This window comes from Typopeltis vanoorti, chromosome 20 (assembly GCF_054136105.1).
Source record: "Typopeltis vanoorti isolate ZY-2024b chromosome 20, IOZ_Tvanoo_1.0, whole genome shotgun sequence".
In the NCBI taxonomy this organism is placed as follows: Eukaryota; Metazoa; Arthropoda; class Arachnida; order Uropygi; family Thelyphonidae; genus Typopeltis; species Typopeltis vanoorti.
In genome coordinates this window covers 20,689,987-20,712,363 of record NC_143568.1, presented here as the reverse complement: position 1 = coordinate 20,712,363, position 22,377 = coordinate 20,689,987, and the positions used below count along the sequence as shown (strand labels likewise).

The window sequence follows — 22,377 nt, the reverse complement described above, 5'->3', positions numbered from 1 at the left end:
GGTATTTGGGGTTTTCATTAAATGTAATTAGTTGACTGTTTAGCTTAATCTTTGGTTTCCACTTTCTGAGGTGGTTATTAATAGTAAAAACACAGATTTCTGATTTAGTAGGGTTAATTTTGATTTTTTGGTTTTCACAGTATGTAGCTAAACTTTCAATGGCTTTGTTTAAGTGACCTGCTGTTTCTAGGTTGTTGTGAGCTGAGAATAGGACCAAATCATCAGCAGACATAGCTATCTTTGTTTCTTTATTTATATTTTTTTATCTAAGTCATTTAAATTGATGGAAAAAAAGGAGTGGGCTCAAAATGCTACCTTGAGGGAGTCCCTGTCTTATTTTCACTTTCTTGGAAAAGATATTATTTATTCTAACTTGAATTGTTCTATTTCTTAGAAAGTCATAGATCCAGTTAAGAACTTTCCCTTCTATTCCAATATGACAAAGTTTGGAAAAGATTACTTAAATATAAAGAGCCAACAGGCTTCATTTCGGCGATATAAACGTTAATTAAATTAAGGGGATATTAGATCCCACATTGTTTTAAAACCGATTAAGAAACTCAAAGATTGGAATCAGAGAGTTTCATGCCAAATATATATAGTATATAGTATATATATATAGTATATATATATAGTATATAGTATAAAAACTATAAAAGTATTGGCGAATACTAGCGTGAGCTAAATGCAAGTAGTCCTAGTTCGTAGTACGAACGCAGGCAACTCGTTGCAAAGGTGGAGAAAGTTCTGATCACTATTCTTGGTATTTTCCATAATGTAAAAACACATTTCCTAGGAAATGTATGCTGTTATTACATTATGGTGGGAGGTCACTACCCAGACTGGTTTCAGCCTTTATTGAGGCTTCATCAGTGAGTAGCTAGACCTAATTAATACCAAAGGGTATAGCGAAAAGAACTTATATACTCTGCTATACGAGTTGTCCCAAAAGGTGCACCCATTAAGTTACTTAAATATAAAGATCCAACAGGCTTCATTTCGGTGATATAAACATCAATTAAATTAAGGGGATATTAGATCCCACATTGTTTTAAAACCAAATAAGAAACTCAAAGATTGGAATCAGAGAGTTTCATGCCGAATATAATATAAAAAACTATAAAAGTATTGGCGAATACTAGCGTGAGCTAAATGCAAGTAGTCCTAGTTTATTTGGTCTTGCTACTCACTGATGAAGCCTCAATAAAGGCTGAAACCGGTCTGGGTAGTGACCTCCCACCATAATGTAATAACAGCATACATTTTCTAGGAAATGTGTTTTTACATTATGGAAAATACCAAGAATAGCGATCAGAACTTTTCCCACCTTTGCAACGAGTTGCCCGCGTTTGTACTACGTACTAGGACTACTTGCATTTAGCTCACGCTAGTATTCGCCGATACTTTTATAGTTTTTTATACTATATACTATATTTGGCATGAAACTCTCTGATTCCAATCTTTGAGTTTCTTATTTGGTTTTAAAATAATGTGGGATCCCCTTAATTTAATTAATGTTTGGAAAAGAGTTTCTGCCTCCACATTATCAAAGGCATTGCTAAAATCTATAAAAGCTGCAATGGTGGATTTTGTAGGTTTGGTCTGGAAGTTATCTTGAATTGTCTGGGTTAAGTAGAAAAGTTGATCAGTTGTTGAGTGATTTCTTCTAAAGGCAGCCTGAAAATGTGGTAGTGTACTATTTTTGTTTAGATAGTAATTCAAATGTCGGAGTATCATTTTTTCTATTAATTTGCCTGGAATTGAAGTCAGTGAAATTGGTCTATGACTTTCTGGTTGGTCTTGTGGTTTGTTAGGCTTTAAGATTGGTATGATTGTGGCTGTTTTCCAGTCTTTCGGAACTTTTCCATGTTTTAGGCTATTGTTGTATAGGCGAAGTAGCTGGGCTAGGAAAGGAAGATGTTTGATCATAATTCCTTGTATGTTATCTGGTCCACATGATTTATTTATATCTAGTCTCTCCAAGGCATCTCCCAAGTCAGAGATTGTAAATGGATCCCAGAATAGTTTGTTTTGATATTTTGGCTGTAGCATTTTCCTGCTGTCGAGCCTGTTTTGATATTTGATGGTCTTTCCTAGTATTCATCTCTAGTTTGCTTATATTTTGAAAATGAAAGGCCAAGGTATTTGAGATCTCCCTATCTCCAGTTTTGATATTTACATCTGGATCTTTTAGTGTGTTAGTCTCACTTGCCTTTGGTAGGTCTCTTTGTAAATTAGCAGTCAGTTTCCAAAGTTTGGTATCTGAAGTGTTTGGATTTCAGTTGCAGCAAAATTCTTGCCACCTAGTTCTTTGTAATATATTATATTATATTGTTGTACTCAATCCTGGTTTCTGGAGAGCTTTCAATTTTTAAGATATTAAATAATTCATTTCGTTTAGTTATTTTACTGGCAAGTTCCTGGTGAACCTTTGTGTAGTTTGAAATAACTTTTCTCCTGTAGCCTTTTGGGATACTTTTCTTTGCTACATTTAGGATAGTATTCTTCCAAGTTATATAGTCTTTGTCTAAGTCATCACGGTATATGTGATCTTTCAGCATTTTACTTTCTTCATCCTTGTATTTCTCCCAATTTGCCTTTCTGGAAGTTCCAATGATATTTTCTTTTTTGGTTGGGTCTAGTCATTTTTGGGTTCAGATTGATTAATAAGCTTATATTCATGCATGGTAACTGAGAAATTTGAAAACTAATATCTCTATTTTTGAACCAGCTAGACCAATTGACAAGTGCAATAAGAAACCAAATATTATGAAAGCAATATATTTAGTATTATGTGACTTGCGTTATGAATTGCCCCAGTATTGCTATACTTAAGACATTATTTTTTTTTAAGTAATATTTTTAGAAACTTAAACTTTTTAATCCAAATTTCAGTTTGCTGGTAGAGAAGTATATACAGATATTTATTTTTCTATATAGTGAAGAATGGTTATTTTGAAAAGACAACTGTCTCTTCAAAATAACAATTTCATTTATGTTTGTTGCATTTACAGTTTAATGACCGTGTGGCATGAACAAGCATAAAATGCTTTATTCAACTTAGAAATCAATCTGTACTACTACAGTTTCATATGCCAACAGTTACACTTTGTCAGCAGCTTACTTATATTGCTTTTTGCAACATAAGTCAACTTCTAACAACATGGGCCTGTTGGCACATGAAACTAGTAGAGATTTTCAAGTTGAATGAAGTATTTTTTGCTTTTTCATGTCATGTGATCATTAACTAGAAATTGGTGATTGTCTTCAAAGCTACCCTAGATCTCAAATTTTCATTAATTTTAGTTTTGTTTCACAAGATCATATTTTTACTTTGTGCATTTGCAAATTGCAAATAAATTTGAAATATTGATTTTGTTATTATAATTGTACTCTACAATGTACCGTGTGTGTGTGTTATTTTTAGCTTTATTTTTCTTTTTCTAGGTCTGTCATGGCAGATGAGAGAGGTGATGTGACAGACCACAGAGCCCACTCACCAACAGATACTAGTAGCACTCATGAAAATGGTGCAGATTCTTCATTTAGCTCAGTTAGATATGTTGGTAAATCCATGAACAACCGTGGGAGAGTTGCATTATGCAGAATTCGTATGTTAGATGGATCAGATTTTGAATCTGAAGTAGATGTAAGTACAACTGTACTAATTTTTGCCATTTACCATTTGGTTAGTTAATTATTATTATTATTGTTATTATTTTCGGGCTACTCCAGGAGTTCTTAGACTCATCGAGGGAGGCCCTAAACATCATGTCCACACAACTATACGACATTCTCACAGTATCTATCATATCTTGCCTTGAATTCGCTCACTGTCATAGCACCCACAACAGACTCTGGCAGCTTATTCCACTCATTTACCACTCTAAAAGTAAAGAACCCAGCTCTAACACCACTGCTAACCACACTCTTGCCCAGCTTCCATAGGTGTCCCCTAGTTCTCCCACCACCAGTCCTGATCTCAAAAATATCCTCTGAATTAATCTTATAGAATCCTTTTAGCAATTTGAATGTCTCAATCATATCTCCCCTTTTCCGCCTATCAACCAGTTTCTGCAACCCACAAATCTTCAACCTGTTCTCATATGGTTCATTCCATAGACCTGCTATCATCTTAGTCACTCACCTCTGGATCCTCTCCACCTCCTCCCCATCAAGAAGGAACCGAGGTGACCAAATCTGGGCACAGTAGTCAAGATGAGGTCTTATCAAGGCCTCAATGTGAACTTAGCTCTTCATATAATTAGTAATTTATTAGGACACCTTCTTGGCAATTCTCATAGAAGGGATGTAAGTTCTGTGTGCTACAAACTTGGTATTAACTAGGTCTACCTACTCACTGATGAGACCTCAATAAAGGTTGAAACCGGTCTGGGTAGTGACCTTCTCTCATAATGTAGAACAGTAATACAGCTCCTAGGAGCTAAGTTCACATTATGGGTAAATACCAAGAAGAGTGATCGGAGCTTGCTCCACCCTTACTATGAGTTGCCTCAATTTGCACTACCAAATGGGTCAGGTGTTGCACTATCCAGGTATTTGCTTACACTTGGAATCGCCGAACTTTATATAGTTTCTATATTCGGCATGAAACTCTTTGAGTTTCTTATTCGGCTAAGAAACAATATGGGATGTAATATCCCTTAACTTAAATAAGTACATGTCGCCGAATTGAAGCCTTTGGATCTTCATATAATTAGTAATATGTACATATCTTTATTGGCCTAGTACCATGGTTGTCTGTTCATTAGTCATTTGTGAAGGATTGTTCATTAAGTATCTCAAGTCTTAAATTACTGCTAATTACTGTTAATTTTTGCTTGAAATAATGGGTAAGCAGATGGTGCTATTTGGGTAGGATGCACACAAGGAAACTGCTCTCTAAGCAGGAAATAGCAATTGTAATATATGTGGGATTTTACGAAAAAAACTGAAAACTTTAGTTTCCGAAAATCAATGTAAAGGAAATTTGCTTTTATATCTAATAAGTTAAACATATTAAATGACAATAAATACTTCCAATCCGATTTTAATGACTTACGATTTAATAAAATCCACATCCAAATACACTTTAGAAAACGTTCTTTACGAAACATGAAAAGATATATCAAATGAGTAAAGGAGTCACGCCACGTCTGGATACCTGACGAATAATGAACAACTGAACTGGACAAAGCTTGTACATCAATATATCATGGAGATATATTGATGGCTTGGAAATAGGATGTTTGTTTCCAATTTTCTTATCACTTATTATTATGAAACAGTTGGTAGAGTTTAATTAATTATTGCATTTTTATTTGGTATAGCTGTACTTAATAAAATTGTATTATATTAAGTTAAAATATATGTCAGCGAAGATGTTTGAAATGAATTTTTTTATTTAATTATTTTTTAAGATGAGCCCTGGGTTGCATGCCGGAAAAAAGTCATTGGTGTGCCCCGTTTTTGGAAGGCACGTTAAGGGTTGTCCACCCCTGCTAGACTAACCATATAAAAAGAATATAATAAATATTTTTTCAACAGTTTTGATAACGAGCCAAGTGATATAAATGTGTAACAGATTAGAAAAAAACTAATGATGAATCAGGCATTTTAGGGTAAAAACGAAATCACGTTTGTTAATTTTTATACACTGCATAAACACATCAGAACAGTTAAGCATAAACCCTAATATAATAGAGAAACACAGATATTATTATTACTGGGGGCCCTAAAATCCTGTCGATGAAATCCCTTTAGTTATAAACAAAATTAGAAGAAAAAATAAAAAATACGTTTCCGCAAATGTGTACTGACTGTGCCCGGCCCGGGTGCATTGCCCCCCCCCCCCCCTGAGATGGCCGGCCCTGTATGTGTGTGTGGTGGATCTGGGGCAGATAGTAGTAATGTCGAATAACAATAGGAAGTTCAAGAATGGCAGTCATTTAAAATATTAAGTTTGACAAAAAAAAACTTCCCATTCTTGGCATTTTAAGCATAGTAAGTGTTCAAAATATGAAAAATTAATATTAATCGCCTGTGGGACTGGATGGGATATCACCACGTGTAATATGCAAAAGAACTGGCAGTGCTCTTGACTTGGTTGTTCAACAGAAGTCTGGTAGCAAGAATAGTTCCCAGAAGAATGGAAAGAAGGAAAAATAGTCTTACTGCATAAGGGAGAATTATTATTATTACATGACACCTCCAAGCAGTCTCCAAAGAAATGTCAAGGAAGGGCACCTACTTTCACCTCTTTGTCTCCACCACTCAATCCACCAACTACGGCGAACTGCATAATCTACATCAATGCCATCTTCTGCCCGCCACCACCACCACCACTAGTATTTTCACAGACAATCACAAACATTCATGCCCACGGCAGGATTTGAACCTGCAGCCTTTTGGCTGGAAAGTGGATATACTAACCACTCGGCCAACCAGTCTTGCTGTGTGAGTCTTGATGAGTGGTGCCCAACCATAGGCCAGTATGTATATTAGGTGTAGTGATAAAGGTGTTAGAGAGAGAAAAAGAGAGTAGAAGCCTGGATTGATTTGATGAAATCTTTTGAGAGAGAGCAGCATATGTTTATTAAGACAGTCTTGCTTTAGTAATTTGGTTATATTTTATAAGGTGATTAGTGTATTGGAGGGATGAGCTGCTTATATCATTATTTCTTTGAATTTTGCTAAAGCATTGGATCAAGTATCACGTGATAAACTCCTGTTGAAATTAATCAGGATGGGGATGGATAGTCAGTTGGTAGATTGCTTACAGGCATAAGGGACTGGTGGAAGCTAGTGAGTTTGGTGGGGATTGCATTGTTTCTTGTTTCAAAAAGGAATGTGATGAGCTGGTTACCAGAGAGTTCTGTTCTGGGACCACTGTTGTTTTATTAATATATCAGTGATATAGTTCAGGGTTTGAGAGGAGATATTTAGTTGTTTGCTGATAATGCTAAATTAGAAAGAGCAATCCCATGACGTTCTGATTGATGTTGTTGAAAGAGAATTTGAATGGATTGGTGATGATAGTTTAAGGGACTTACAGTATACACTATATATTAATTAGAATAATTTTTAATTAATATTTCCGATATTTTTACAGTCAAATTAGGTGCCCATCATCAGGAAACAATGAACAAATTGATACATGCAGGTACTATATAAGGTTAGTATAATTGAAACAAACAAAGACAAGTCTAAAGTCCTAAACAATGTCCTTTGGCAGTTTTTTCTCCACTCCCTCAGGTTTTTCATCCTGTAAAACAGGCAAACCAGCCAGAAGAGCATAAGCAATTTATAACCTTAATACACTATGTAATTAGGATTACCTCCCATCTGCATCAAAACAATACTAGTTTTCCAAGAAACCAAGTTACTACTTGGCCATGAAAGTCTGCTGAATTTTACATCCAAGGGTGGGAAAATGGTACATTTCCTTTTTCCTAGCACATCTTGATCTCTACACAGCATTTATTCAACCTGAGTGTCGGATTAAGAATTTAAATGCCAGCTGCAGCATAAAAGAAAGAATAAATCTAAATAAGGCAGCAGTCTAGTTCTTTTGAAGTCTCACCAAGTCCAGCTGCCATACAACTAACATTCAGCTGTCTTTGCTTTTGATTGAATCAATTCTGATTAGTTATCATTTAATTGCAGTTGCACTAACAAAATCAGCAGTACCTGATGTGTTATAATATTTGTAGTGATGAGTTGTGAAAGTATGTTACTCTTATTACTAAGAGAATTGGGAATATATCAGATTAATTTCTTTTTTTTTTTTTTTTTTGTATCATTAGAGAAAAGCAAGAGGTGCTGAGATTTTTGAAAGAGTCTGTGATCATTTAAACTTGTTAGAAAAGGATTATTTTGGCCTTACATATCACGATACTGAAGGTTCAAGGGTAAGTATGTTCTGTATGCTTATTTTTGTTATATAAATAACAAGCTATGCAATTAATTTCTAGGAATTATTATTATGTGACACCTCCAGGGAGTCCAAAGACTCATCGAGGGAGAGTGTGCCAAGAGCATCGAACGATTGGTTCCCATCCAGTTACTAACCGCGCTCAAACTTGCTTAACTTTTTGCGAGCCATTAGTAGCAGAGGCTCTACCAGTCGACCAACCTTTGCTGGTATTAAAAAAAAAATCAGTTCAGTGAAATCAGTCACATTGCATATGGTTTTCAAATTCTATAAAATATGTTTTATTTTCATTATGATTATTTTTTATATGTGATTATATGTTCTTGTGATTGGTTCATGTTGGCTGTTTTTTTTTGTTAATGATGTTAATTTATGCTGGTAGGAATAAATTGGAAAGAATATGAGGAAGCAGATGACATATGAAATAGCCAATGGGAATGTAGGGAAAATTTATTTTGTTAACTGTTGAATGTTTTAACTCTTAAAGAAGCAAAATCTGAAGCTAAATTGTAAGTCAGTTTGTTGTCCATTTACAAACTGAACATTGTATCCTGAGTTATTATGTATGGCTTTAATCAATTATCTTATTCATCTCTAAGAAGCCATTAAAACTTGAGCCTTCAGACACTTGAATAAAACAGACCTTTATAATTTACATTTTTATAAAAACACAAATATATGTTTGGAGGGGCCTCAAGGCAGACTGTTGTGAAATATCTTTTCTTGAGCTGTTATTTATTTATTTATTTTTATTTTTTTAGTTAACCATGAAAGATTGATTAAAAGCTTAGATTAAAAACTTGAGCCTTTAGATACTTGAATAAAACAAATCGTTTTAAAACAATAATGGCCGAAATCTTCCTACCAATAAAACAAATCGTTTTAAAACAACAATGGCCAGAATCTTCCTACCATTGCATGATCTTTGGGAAAGGATAATGTGCACTCTGTCAGAAAAAGAGAATTAAAGAAGCAATTAAGTAACAAAAAAAAGTTTTTTTTCAGAAGTTCATAAACACTTGATCAAATAATGATAGAATTGTATAAGAGACATCTGAAAAATAATTAAAGATGAAAAGATAAAAAGCTGAGTTGAATTTACAAGTTGGAGGAAGATATTAATGGGAACAAGAAAAAATGTTATATGGATTAATGAAGAAGAAGAATCAAAGAGGAACAAAGATTTTTTAATCATTTGAGTTAGAAATCTTGTGATTACCAGAAGAGAAATTAAGATGATATGGCAGCATTATGTTAGAGGTCTGCTAAACAAAATTAAAAGCAACAGTGAAGTAAATAGGAATGAATATAGCAGTGAGAAAGATAATAAGGTAATAAATCTGGCAGAACATTAAGTTTGAAGTGCATTAAGGAAGATGATGGAGACTGAAAAATCCTCTGGAATAGATCATGTTTCTGTTGAATTGATCAAAGCTTCAAGTAGTTCATGCTGAAATGATTGCTGACATCTTTAGACTGATTTGGTCAAAGAAGGTGATACCTGATGATTGGACCAAGGGCAAAATAACATTGTGTTTCTGTGCAGAGATTTATGAAAGGATAATGGCAACAAGATTAAGGGAAAAAGATTGTGGAAGGTTTAAGGAAGAGCAGTTTGGTTTTTGAAAAGGGGAGTTAACTGTTGATTTACTTGGAATATTCTTCTACCTTGTTTTCTGTCTGCTAATGAATGCTGATATGTGCAACATCTGTTATCTTTCTTTTTACTTGTATGCTTGCTTGGAAATTTAGCAGACAAAGAACACCAGGTTTAATTCTTCCAACAAGCATTGTAATCTTTTCATAGTGTAGCTAAGATGATTATTTTAATTGTACTATAAAGAGGGCAGAAATTATGTTTCTTTATTTAATAAGGCTTGAGAGAGAGAGAGAGAGAAGAGTTCATTTAGTTATTACATTATATAAGTACAGTGTTCAGTTTGGCATTTCTCATGATCATCTGCATAGTAGGAGTCTAACATTTATTGTCCAATTTCTTGTTTTATTATTATTATTATTCAGGATCTCCATGGAGTCATAAGACTTATTGTGAGAGGTCCATCTTAAACAACACAAAGTCTATTATACCGTTCCTTAAACTCATTTGCTGTTTATGCTCTCAATGCCCTCTGTGCAAAAAAGCCACTCCTCATTCTCTTACTCCCCACTTCCGTTTGTAACTTCCAAGGATGGTAGTACTTGTGTGCTTGCTCTTTCCTATTGATCTACTATACAAAAAGAACTTCCCAGTGTCAATCCTGTAACCACCTCTCAACAGTTTAAATATCTCAATCATATTACCTCTCCTTCTGTTGCAATCTGCATGTCCTCAGTATATCTTCATAGATAACATTGTACAGCTCTGATATCATTTTTGTTATCTACCTTTGCACACTCTCAAAGGTTAATTTATTTCCTTCAAACCCCAGTGATCAAATATCTTCTTTCTTTCCAGTAATAGGCCTAGTAGCATGTTATTATCTCTTTCCATCTTTTCAAAGGCCTTAGGCCATCTTCCTTGAGGTCGATATCTCTGTATATCTCTCTCTGGGGAGTCTTCCTTCACTCATTCTTTCTGTATGTTGTTTCTGTCTCTCTCTATAAAGATCGATTTAGTCTAAGACAGGTATCACCTCAAGTTCCTTTAAGATGTCATTATTTCTTTTGAAGCTGAGTATTGTATCTAGCTGTTTTGTGTATGAATCTCATTTCAGCGCTTATCAGTCTTTTACTATCTGCTAGAGTTATGGCCTAGGCTTCTGAACCATATGTTGGGATAGGTCTTGCTATCGAGTTATGGATTCTTATTCGTGTTTTCTTGCTTATTAAATTTGGATTAAATATTTGATTAATAGTTTTTGTTATTCCTATATGATTTGTTATTTTATGTTGTGTGTCCTTCTCTCTTTCATAAGATAAGCGTTAGCCTAGATATTTGAATGTATTAACCTGTTCGGTGACCAAGTATGAGCACAGTAATCCGGTGGTCTGATAACTGCTTTATACAAGGAAACCACAACTCTATTCTCTCTGTTGGCCAGTGTCCTTCTCAGTATTGCAACAATCCTCTGGGTTAGCTTAACCACCTTTGTGATATGTCCTCTAAACTTCCAGTTTCTATCGATTATTACTTCAAGTTTCTATCAGTTATTACTTCAAAGTCCCTTGCCTCTTCCACGTCTTCTAGTACAGTTCCTCCAACAGAGTATACAACTTCCCATTGAGGGGTCCAAAATAGATCCTATTCATTTGCTCATCAGTTCAGCTTATTCAAGACCTGAAGGGCTATCACATCGGGACTATTACTAATAACCCTTCTAAGTTTCACATAATCATCATCATCATCACCAAACAACAGAATATCTCCCCTGCAGTCCATTGACAATGTCAATGATATAAAGGTTAAAAGCTGCACATCCTAGTACTGAACACACTGTGGGATCCCATTTGTAACCTTCTGCTTCCTTTATACCACTCATTCATACATAACTCTCTGATATCTATCAGAACAGCCAATCCCAAATCCACTTCACTAACCTGATATCTAAATACATATGCTGTAACTTAACTATCAGGTTATTATATGGCACTATGTCAGATGTCTTGGTAAAATTGAAAAAAAAAGAAGAAAAGCATCTATATTGATGAAATACAAAAGTAATAATCTCAGCAGCCAAAGAATTCAAAAGCAACAAACAAAATAAAGACTATAAACTTTCAGAAGAAACCTTACAACTACTAAAAAAAAAGAGACAAAATATGAAACAAGACAAAAATTTAACTTCTAAAATAGAATATACAGAACTATGCAAAACAATAAGGAAAAAGATGAGAAATGAAATAAGATCTTATAATACTACAAAAATAAAAGAAACAATTGAAAACAATAAAAATATGAAAATACTAAGAAAAAATTTATCAGTTGGTAAAAGTCAAATAACTGCAATAAAAGTTAGGAATGGAACTACAATAAGGAACCAAGAACAAATCCTAAACAGACTAGGAGAATTTTATAAACTCTATAGTGATTCTTCAATAGATAAATCAAATATAAATAACTCTTCCCCATCACATATGGAATTCATCCCCCCATTCACCTCAGATGAAATAAAATAAGCATTATAAAAAAAATGGAAAATATACTTGTGAAGACCTAATTCACAAAGAATTAATTAAATGGGGAGGAAGCAACATAATTTACCATGTTACAAACTTACTAAATCTATGTCTAGAATAGGGAAAGATACCAGAATACTGGAAAATGCTATTATGATACTGTTTTTTAAAAAAGGAGACAGAGAAGAAGTAAAGAACTATACACCAATTAGTATTCTCTCTAATCTGTACAAAATTATCACAGAAGTAATAACAAACAGGTTAACCTCTCTTCTAGACTCAAATCAACCAGCAGAACAAGCAGCATTCCGTAAAGGCTTTAACGCAATTGGTCATATTCATGCAGTTAAATAATAGAAAAGCAGAAGAAAACCAATTGCCTCTTTGTTTAGCTTTTATTGATTATGAAAAAGCATTTGATTCCATCAAAACTAATGCAATAATCAAAGCACTCCAGAATCAGGGAGTTCCTGGAGAATATATGAACCTTCTCCAGGAAATATACCACACTACAACAATTCAACTTCACACGAATAGCAATAAAATACCAATTGAAAAAGGTATCCAACAAGGAGACTCTCTATTGTCCAAAATCCTTACAGCAGTCCTTCAAGAAATATTTAATAATATAAACTGGACAAACCTTGGTATAAAAATTAATAACAGAAACTTAACACACCTGAGATATGCAGATAATATCATAATTTTTGCAAACACTCTAGAAGACCTTAATATAATGATAGAAGACCTACATGGGTGGTCTGAAAAGTTCTCAATCCTAAATGGCAACATTATCGGCAAGATTTTTTTTTCTAAGTTGGTACATCTGTCATAAGCATCCATGTGAAATTGCAAGTCATTCTATCAAGTAGTTTTTTTTATACAGCTGTCAGAATCCAAAAGTGTTGTCTGTATCCCTTGAAATGAATAAAATTGAGTATTGTGCAGTTATAAAATTCTTTGTAAAAGAAGGTTTAACGCCAGAAGAAAATCATTCAAAGTTCATAAAAGTTTATGGGCACGCTTCTCCTTCATTTCTGACAATTAAGAAATGGGCTGCAGAGTTTAAACCCGGATGTACCAGCCTTGAAGATGATCCATGTGAAGGACGTCCAAAACATGTAACAACACCATCCATTGGTATTGGATGACTGAAGAGTCAAAGTGCATGAAATTGCTGAGACTAATAGGCATTTCAAAAGAACCTATAGGATACATTTTGCATGAAGAATTGCAAATGAAAAAGCTTTGCACAAGACGAGATAAAAAATGCACTCACATGAAAATCTCTGAATAGTGCTTGGAGTGTTTTAACAAGAATAAGACTGATTTTGTGTGTCGATTTATTACTATGGATGGCACTTAGATTCATCAACCAGTACACACAAGCATCCGAACAGCAGTCAAAACAGTGGACAGAAGCCGGTTGTTCAGTGCCAAAGAAGACAAGGTCATAGCATCAGTGTTTTGGGATGTTAAAGGCATTTTGTTTATTAATTATCTTCAAAAGGGTAGAACAATAACCGGAGAATATTATTTTGATCTTTTAACCAGACTAGATGAAAAAATTCGTGAGAAAAGACCCGGTTTGCAGAAGAAAAAAAATCATATTTCATCAGGACAATGCACCTGCCCACAAAGGTGGTTTGGCAATGGGAAAATTAAGGGATCGGCACTATGAATTGTTGGAACATCCACCCTGTATCCCAGATTTGGCTCCCTCTGACTTCTGTCTCTTCCCAAAACTAAAAATCTTCCTTTCTGGTCAGCATTTTTCTGTGAATCAAGAGATGATTGCAGCTGTAGAGGGGTATTTTGTAGATCTTACTGAGAACCGCTACAGGGAAGGGATGATGGTGCTGGAGCATCGCTGGAATAAATGTATTTGTCTTAAGGGAGATTATGGTGAAAAATAAAAAAAATAATTTTGAAATTATAAATTTGTTTTTTCATTGTTAGGCCGAGAACTTTTCAGACCACCCACGTATATCATGAAAGCAGAAAAGTCAGTCTAAAAATAAACAGAGAAAAAACTAAAATCATGTTTAATCATTTTGTAACACCAAAAAACATAGAAATAGAAAACAATTTCTTGGAAAGAGTCTCTTCATATACATATTTAGGTCATCTCACTGATCTGAACTGTGGACTCCAAAAGGAAATAAATAGAAGGGTTCATCTTGCCTGGAGTGCATTCAGAAAATTGAAAAGCATTTTTCAAAACAATGATGTCCTACTCTGTTTAAAAAGGAAGACATTTAACCAGTGTATACTTTCAGTCATCACATATGGTTGTGAAACTTGGTCTCTAACAAAAGCACTGACTAATAAACTAGCAACAACTCAAAGAAAAATGGAGAGGCTGGTGCTATGCATCACATTAAAAGATAAGAAGCGAAATACCTGGATAAGAAGCCCGACTCATATCACTGACACCATTCTTCACCACAAGTGACTAAAATGGAAATGGGCTGGACATTCTATGAACTGGGATTTCAAAAGAAGGGGAAACAAGTCTGAGGATGTCTTAAAAGATGATGGATTGTCAAATTTTGTTGGGAAAAATTGGTCAAACATTGCCAAGAACAGAGAAAGGTGGAAGGAACTGGAGGAGGCCCTTGTCCAGCAGTGGGCTGAAAAGAAGAAGAAGAAGACTGATAAAATTTTGGAGACTACTACCAAGTCAGAACTAATTACTTTAATGCTTTAATGTCTCAACCTTCATATTAATGTCATCATTTAGAGTTAAATAATAGTTTGTGTGTGTGTTTAATTATTATTTAACTGGCCTGTCCTGGAGTGAGGAAAAAAAAACAAAAGCATCAAAGCTATATCCTATTTTTAAATGGCTTGACATTCATATTAATGTCATCATTTAGAGTTAAATAATAGTTTGTATGTTTAACTATTATTTAACTTGCCTGATCTGTAATGAGAAAAAAAAACAAAAAAAACATCAAAGCTATACCCTATTTTTACATAGCTAAAGAACAAATTGATATTATCTTTTATACTTTTAATACAGAAACAGCAGTGACTCACCATCCTTTTATTAAGATAATATAGAAATAACTGTTCAGAGTTCAGAATTAAATCGACAATTCTGTATTGGTGAAATTGTGCTTCAGGAAGTGGATAAGATTCGAGATCTGGGGTGATAGCTGACAGTGAACTGAAGTTCAGAGGGTTTGGTTTGGTTTATTTGGATTTATGGCTGAAGCAACTCAGGCTGTGAGACCAGTGTATTATGTATTAATTGCATTTGTTCTAATGGTTCTAGTTTGTCTGCTTTGTAGAATGAGAAATTTGAGTTTTCAGGAGGAAGAATTTTAGAGGGTACATTGTAAGTATTGCTAAACTACATATCACATTGCTCCTGTGATAAGGAATACATTGACAAGGAGGGATATGGGGGCAGTTGTACCACTGTATAAAGCATTGGTCAGCCCACACTTGGACTATTGTGCTTAGATTTTGTCACCCAGTTTTCATTGTGCTGTAGAAACATTAGAAAGGTCCAGAGATTGGTGGCCAAGGCTTTATCAGGGCTCTGGAATCTTGGTTATGGGTAGAGGTTAAAGGAGTGTAAATTGCTGAGTTTGGTGGATGGGGAAAAAGAGGTTATATGATAGAGACATTTAAGTTGGTGAGAGGATTTTATTGGATTAATACAGCAGAGAAAACAGTAGAAGGTTAAAGGGAAAGAGCAAGAAGTCATCCTGGAAGTCATGTAAAGGATGAAGAAGGCTGCTAAGAGTAGATTTTTTATGTGGAGAATATGGGTGAGTGAAATGCATTGTGAATGCAGGGAGTGTTAAAGACTCTAAGATTTAATATGATGAATATGTTGTTCATTGAGTGAGCCTCCCATAATGAGTCTGCTAACTCCAGGGAAGTTAATATGATAAGAATAGTAATAATAATTTCTAATCCAAGTCAAGTTGAATATAATCTTGAGCAAAGCGTTATTTATTAAAGAATAAAAAAAATTGTCACCAAATACCCTGCTTGCAATATACAAAATACAATAAAAAAAGAAAGAAAGAAAGAAAATGCATTTAAATAATAATGCATATGAAAAAAAAAAAAAACATTTTCCCTTTTGTTTTTGTTCTTTAGAAATGTGGGATATCTGCACATAAATATACTAATGATGAATGAAATTGGTAATGAAGATGAGCATTGTGGAAGAGATTCAAATAGTGTGATTGAATGTGAAGATAGTGATGCCACTGATGTTTATGATGAAAATTTGGCAATGTAGAAGAGTATCAAGTGAAAACAGTGCAATTGGAGAGAGAGAGAGAGAGAGAGAGAGAGAAATGAAAGAAGTTAGAAAGAAAGTAGATGGAGAAATGTGATTGGAAATATGAAGAGAGGAGAATTTTATCTTTTTCTTCAGAGAACAACTAGAGGATCATTTGATTCCAATATCTTCTCATCATATCAATGTTAAGTTCATATGGATATTTCTATTCAGGAAGTTAGAGATGATGTTGACACTCTTTTAATTTAGATGTACTGCATTGCTAATTCATTTCTGACATAAACCAAAATCTACATGAGAGAGATTAAATCATAACAGTGTATATAATGACGATTATATTCATAATCATCATGCTTATAAAATGACTTTTGGCAAAATATTCTTATGGCAATATAACTTGTAGATTTTTTCTTTAATGACTGCTTTGTATGTTTCATTCGTAGTTTGGGTTATTGTAAATCATCTGTATGTGTTTACAGATGCCCTAGATCAACTTTCATTAAATTTGTGTAAAATTTAACTCATGCATTATTTTTAATTTTTTTTGTTAATGAAATTACACTTTGAGAAAAACACAATTACTTCACTGTTTTATAGAATTGTGCATTATATTGTGTATATATATTAAATTATTCACATTAAACAATGTGAATTTTGAAACTGAGTGAATGTGAAGAGACTTATTTAATTGAAGCATTTTTTGTTAGAAATCTTTCTTTCTTTCACTATGCCTTATCCCATGTTAAATGGAGTCGGCGCAACGATCTTTAACCTTCCTCTTCCAAGTTCTCCGGTCTAGGGCATCCTTTGGACTCCATACTCTGTAACCTTATCCCTCCACCTGAGCTTGGGCCTGCCTCTTTTCCTCTTTCCCTCCAACTCCATATACTCCACTCGTTTACCAACATACTCATCACCCTTCCTCTCTACATGTCCAAACTACCTCAGCCTACTTTCTTGTATCTTCTTGCCAGTTGGTCCCGCCTTAACCGTCCCTCTGATGTAGTAATTCCTTATCCTGTCCTTCTTTGTCGCACCACTCATCCATCTCAACATCTGCATCTCCGCTACCTCCATCTTACTCTCCTGTGCCTTTGTTATAGGCCACGTCTCCATGCCATGAAGCATCGCTGGCCTCACTACCATCTTATACAGCTTTCCTTTCCTCTTACAACTCACTCTCTTGTCGCACAGGACCCGGCTCACCTTCCTTCAGTTCATCCAGCCGCATGTTATTCGGTACATGTTATTTCCTCATCCAGGTCACCATTCCTCTCGACAACTGACCCAAGGTACTTGAATTTCTTCCCTGAAATTAGCCTTTCACCCTGAAGTCGTATAATCATATCCTCGTCACTCCTTGTTGACATATATTCAGTCTTCTCCCGGTTAATTTTCATGTCTCTCTCCTCCAGTACCTTTCTCCACTCTTCCAGGGTATTTTCAAGCTTCTCTCGGGATGATTCACATAGAACAGTGTCGTCGGCAAAGAGCATGCTCCATGATGCCTCCTTCTTGACATCCTCCACTAGTACATCCATGACCAGGTCAAAGAGGTAGGGGCTCAGAACTGACCCTTGGTGTAGCCCTACAACAATGGGGAACCCTTCTGTCATGCCGACACTAGACCTGACCTGAGTTTCTGTTCCCTCATACACCTCCATATCTCCTGCCTGGCCACTCTGTCATATGCCTTTTCCAGGTCTATAAACACCATGTGCAGCTTCACTTGCATCTCTCTATATTTCTCCATCAATCGCCTTAGTGCAAATATCGCATCTGTTGTCCCTCTTCCTGGCATAAATCCAAACTGCTCCTCACCAATTTTCGTTTCCTGCCGTATCTTCCCTTCAATTACTCTTTCCCATGTCTTCAATGTGTGTGACATCAGCTTGATCCCTCTATAGTTGCCACAGTCTTGAACATCTCTTCCTTTGTAGATTTGGATGAGAATACTTTTCTTCCATTCCTCTGGTATCTTTTCTTGTTGGGCTATTTTCCTCATCAGATCCCATAACATATCCACGCCCTCACTGCCCAAACTTTTCCACACTTCCCCAGGTATCTGGTCTGCTCCCACAGCCTTTCCATTCTTCATTTTTCTCAGTACCCAATCCACTTCCTCTCTACTTATGTCTTGCACCGGTCTCTCGTTTGCCTCTCCATCCTCACACCTCTCTCTCGGATTCTCCTCATTTAGTAGTTTACGGAAATATCCTAAATTTAGATCTTGTAGTTATAGCTGGAAATATTAACTTTTGAATAATTGATAAGACTTAACGCTTACCTGGTTTGCTCCAAATGTATGAATTCTATGGGGAAGAATATGGTATCTAAGATATCAGTTATTCAGGAAATGTTATTAATATAATAATAATATAATATTATTAATATAACAATATTAAAATATAATATTAATATAATAATTCATATAATATAATAAATATTATTAATATAATGACAGCCACTTCTCATCCTCTTATTCACTACCCTCCTTTCACCCCTTCCAGGGATAGCCCTTATCCTTGTTCCTTTCCCTTGATCTATTATATGAAAAAATCTCTACATCTTTCTCTCTTAACACTTAAATGTTAGAATCCCATAACCCTTCACCTATCCACCAAACACAGAGTAGCTTGAATTGCCCTCGTTCTATTAGGGTTTCTTTTCTGGGATCCCATGTGTTTTTATTCAATTTTAAAATCCTGGGAACATTAATTGTTTTTTTTTTTTTTAAATAATGAAAATAAGTTACCGTATTATGTGAAAGAGTTTCTTGCAATTGCTAGTTAATACAGTGACTTGTATGCTTAGTTATACCAACAAATACTGATTTGTATACTGACTCGATGTGTCTCTGACTCTGTATTTACTATAAAAGCGATCACAGGCAACTCCTCTTTCATATTATTTATATTCATTACTTTCCCTACCATTCGACTTAATTCTTAGTTAAATGCTATTATCGATGGTGTGAGGTGCATTTGTTTTCTCTTTACTGCTTGTTTTATATCGGAATTTGAATCCCTCAATGTCTGATCTAAAACCATTGTTTCTCAGTATTTTATGAGGAACTTGAATGATGAAGAGAGCGCAAAATGCAAAACGTATAACTTCGCATTAATGTGCTGAGGCAGATTCACAAGTAGGCTAATTCAGCACTTACAAAAGATGCACTCTGTAGATAAATTAATTGCACCAGCAGGCAGCAACATCTGTAAGTGCAATGCAGTTGTCATTGAAATTGATATGAGAAATTAGATAATGATATTTTCTGTTAGAGAGAGAGAGAGTAGCTGACACACATGAAAAAGGAAGTACTTATTCTTCTTGTGGATCTGAAATGCGTAAATTGTATTTACAATTTACTGTTATGCATTTCCGATCTACAATAAATTGTAGATCGGAAATGCATACCAGATGTATGGAACAGTGCTTTGGGAAAATTTGTTAAAAAAAAAGCAAGGCCTGATAATTATTAGGAATGTGTCGAACAATGATTTGGTGGCGACTGCTGAATATTCAGTTTGATATTTGGCCGAAGCACCGAATATTCAGCCAAAGCATACTAAATTCAGTGTGCTTTGGCTAAAAATTTGGTGTTTCAGGAGTCCAAAGACTCATCGAGGGAGGGCACCTGCTCTACAACTCTCTGTCTCCACCAGCTACAATGAAACACAACTACCATCATCTACACCAACACCATCTACTGCTCACCATCACTAGTATTTTCGCAGACAATCACAAATATCCATGTCCATGCTGAGATTCAAACCCACAGCCTTTTGGCTGGAGAGTGGATACGTTAACCACTCAACCAACCAGGCTGGCATATATATATTAACACTATGAAATGAGTATGGATCTTTAATATCCCACATTTTTTTATTTACATTGCCAAAAAAAAAGAGACTTTAAGGCTCTTCTTTGATTAAAATAGAAAATAAAATATTTACTTTCTCTCTCTCTCTCTCTCTCTCTCTCTCTCTCTATATATATATATATATATAATAACTGTCTACATAATACTATATAATAGCACTATAATATAACTATCTCTCTCTCTCTCTCTCTCTCTCTATATATATATATATATATATATAATAACTGTCTGCATAATACTATATAATAGCGCTATAATATAATTATATAATAACTAATAATATAATTGCCAGCCTGGTTGGCTGAGTGGATAGCATATCCGTTCTCCAGCTCAAAGGTTGCGGGTTCGAATCCCGCCATGGGCATGGATGTTTGTGAAAATACCAGTGGTGGTCAGCAGTAGATGGCATTGGTGTAGTTGCGGTCAGTTGGTGATTGAATGTTGGAGACAGAGTTGTAGAGTAGGTACCCTCCTTCGATGAGTCCTTGGACTACCTGGAGGTGTCAAATAATAATAATAATAATAATAACTGTCAACACACACAAACTTCCAAAGTTTTAAAACCTGAATAGAGAGCTTATGAAAATACAGTCCTCTTCATTGTAGTTGCTTTTACTTGCATACTTAAAGACATGACTGCTATCCAGGATCTGTATATTTGTCTTTGATTAGTGTTTTTAATTAAGGTTTCACTGGCCTGACAGATGTTTCAAACTGTTGATTCTTATCATAGATCAGACAGAAACCTTAAAATGGCACCCTCATTAAATACCAAAGCAATCCTGTTTTAGGGAATTGTATTTTTCATAAGTGAACAGCTGTCAGTGCATAAGCATAATTAACAAAGAGGCTAAAATTGTAAAATAAAGAGAAATCTCCAGAGCTTTGCAAGTAATTTGCAGAAAATATTACAAGACAATAAAATACCTCCTAAATTAATCAAAGCAATAAAAAGTCTATACAGAGAAACAAAAATTTGCAGATGGAACATTATCAGAACCCATAACTATAAATAAAGGAATAAGAAAAGGGTGCAGCTTATCCCCAATCCTATTCGACATTTATATAAACAAAAGCCTAAAAGAATGGAAAACAATTGTCCAAGATGGAATTAAACTAATTCCATTTGACAATTCCAGCTAAATACAATACTTTATTTGATGATCAAGTACTAATTTCAAACTCAGAAGATAAATTCCAAATTGCAACTAACCATCTAAATGAAATAGCAAAAAAATATAAAATGAAAATATCTGAAACAAAAACAAAAGCTATGGCAATGCGAGGAAACACCATTCAAAATGTCAAAATTATGCTTAACAGGAAAATAATAGAACAAGTTACAGAATTCAAATACTTAGGAAATATAATCTTGCAATCAAAATAATCTTGGAAATATACTGATTCACACTTGGAAACAAGACTACAAATTTACAATAGAATGAATGACATAATTAAAAGAAATTTTGGAAAAACAAATGACTAAAGAAACTCAATTAAGATTACATAATATGACCTCTAAACCATCTCTCAAATTTGGAAGTGAAACCTGGATTCTAAAACAAAGAAACAGACAAAGATTGGAAGCAGAACAGATGAAATTTCTAAGACCTCTCCTGGGACTCACTAGATTAGATAAAAAGAAAATACACAGAAATAAGGGAACGATTAGATACAAAGAACATCATACAAGAAATAGAAGAATATCAGCAAAATTAGCTACACCACATAGAAAGGATGAATAACAATAGGATTCCCAAACTAGCATATGGATATAAACCTACAGGAAGAAGAGACCGCGGACGTCCAAGATTAAGATGGAAAGACCAACTTCATCTGCAGAGCAGGAACAGGACATAAAAAGCCTATACCTGCATTGCTCAGACGACCACGATGAAACAGAACAATCCATATTTCATAGTTGAATGTATATACACATCCTGCCCACTGAATTAGGAATCTTTATACAGATGTACTAAATATCTACTTATGCTGGGTATATGCAAAATACTTGATCACATGCATCACCACATATTCTAGGCAACTATTTAAGAATGCTGCTGGTCAGTAATCATCGATAGTTCTGATCACAATGGAAAAAACAAAGGATTTAGAATTCAATAAAGGGCTTATTGTGGGTGGCTGTCTGGCTGCAGCCATGATTTTGAAAAGCAGAGC

The 22,377-nt window shown here is 34.7% G+C and overlaps 1 protein-coding gene across 2 annotated transcripts in view; it reads left to right on the top strand.

The window, feature by feature from the left end:
- cora (erythrocyte membrane protein band 4.1 like coracle) overlaps nucleotides 1-22,377 on the top strand; it is a 316,104-nt gene that overhangs the window by 54,474 nt on the left and 239,253 nt on the right. For both annotated transcript variants that reach the window (XM_090410709.1, XM_090410707.1), the window contains exons 2-3: nucleotides 3,448-3,649; nucleotides 7,806-7,910. In XM_090410709.1, coding sequence (XP_090266835.1) covers nucleotides 3,455-3,649; nucleotides 7,806-7,910 — 300 coding nt within the window. In that variant the 5' untranslated portion in view covers nucleotides 3,448-3,454. The remainder of the gene's footprint in view (nucleotides 1-3,447; nucleotides 3,650-7,805; nucleotides 7,911-22,377) is intronic.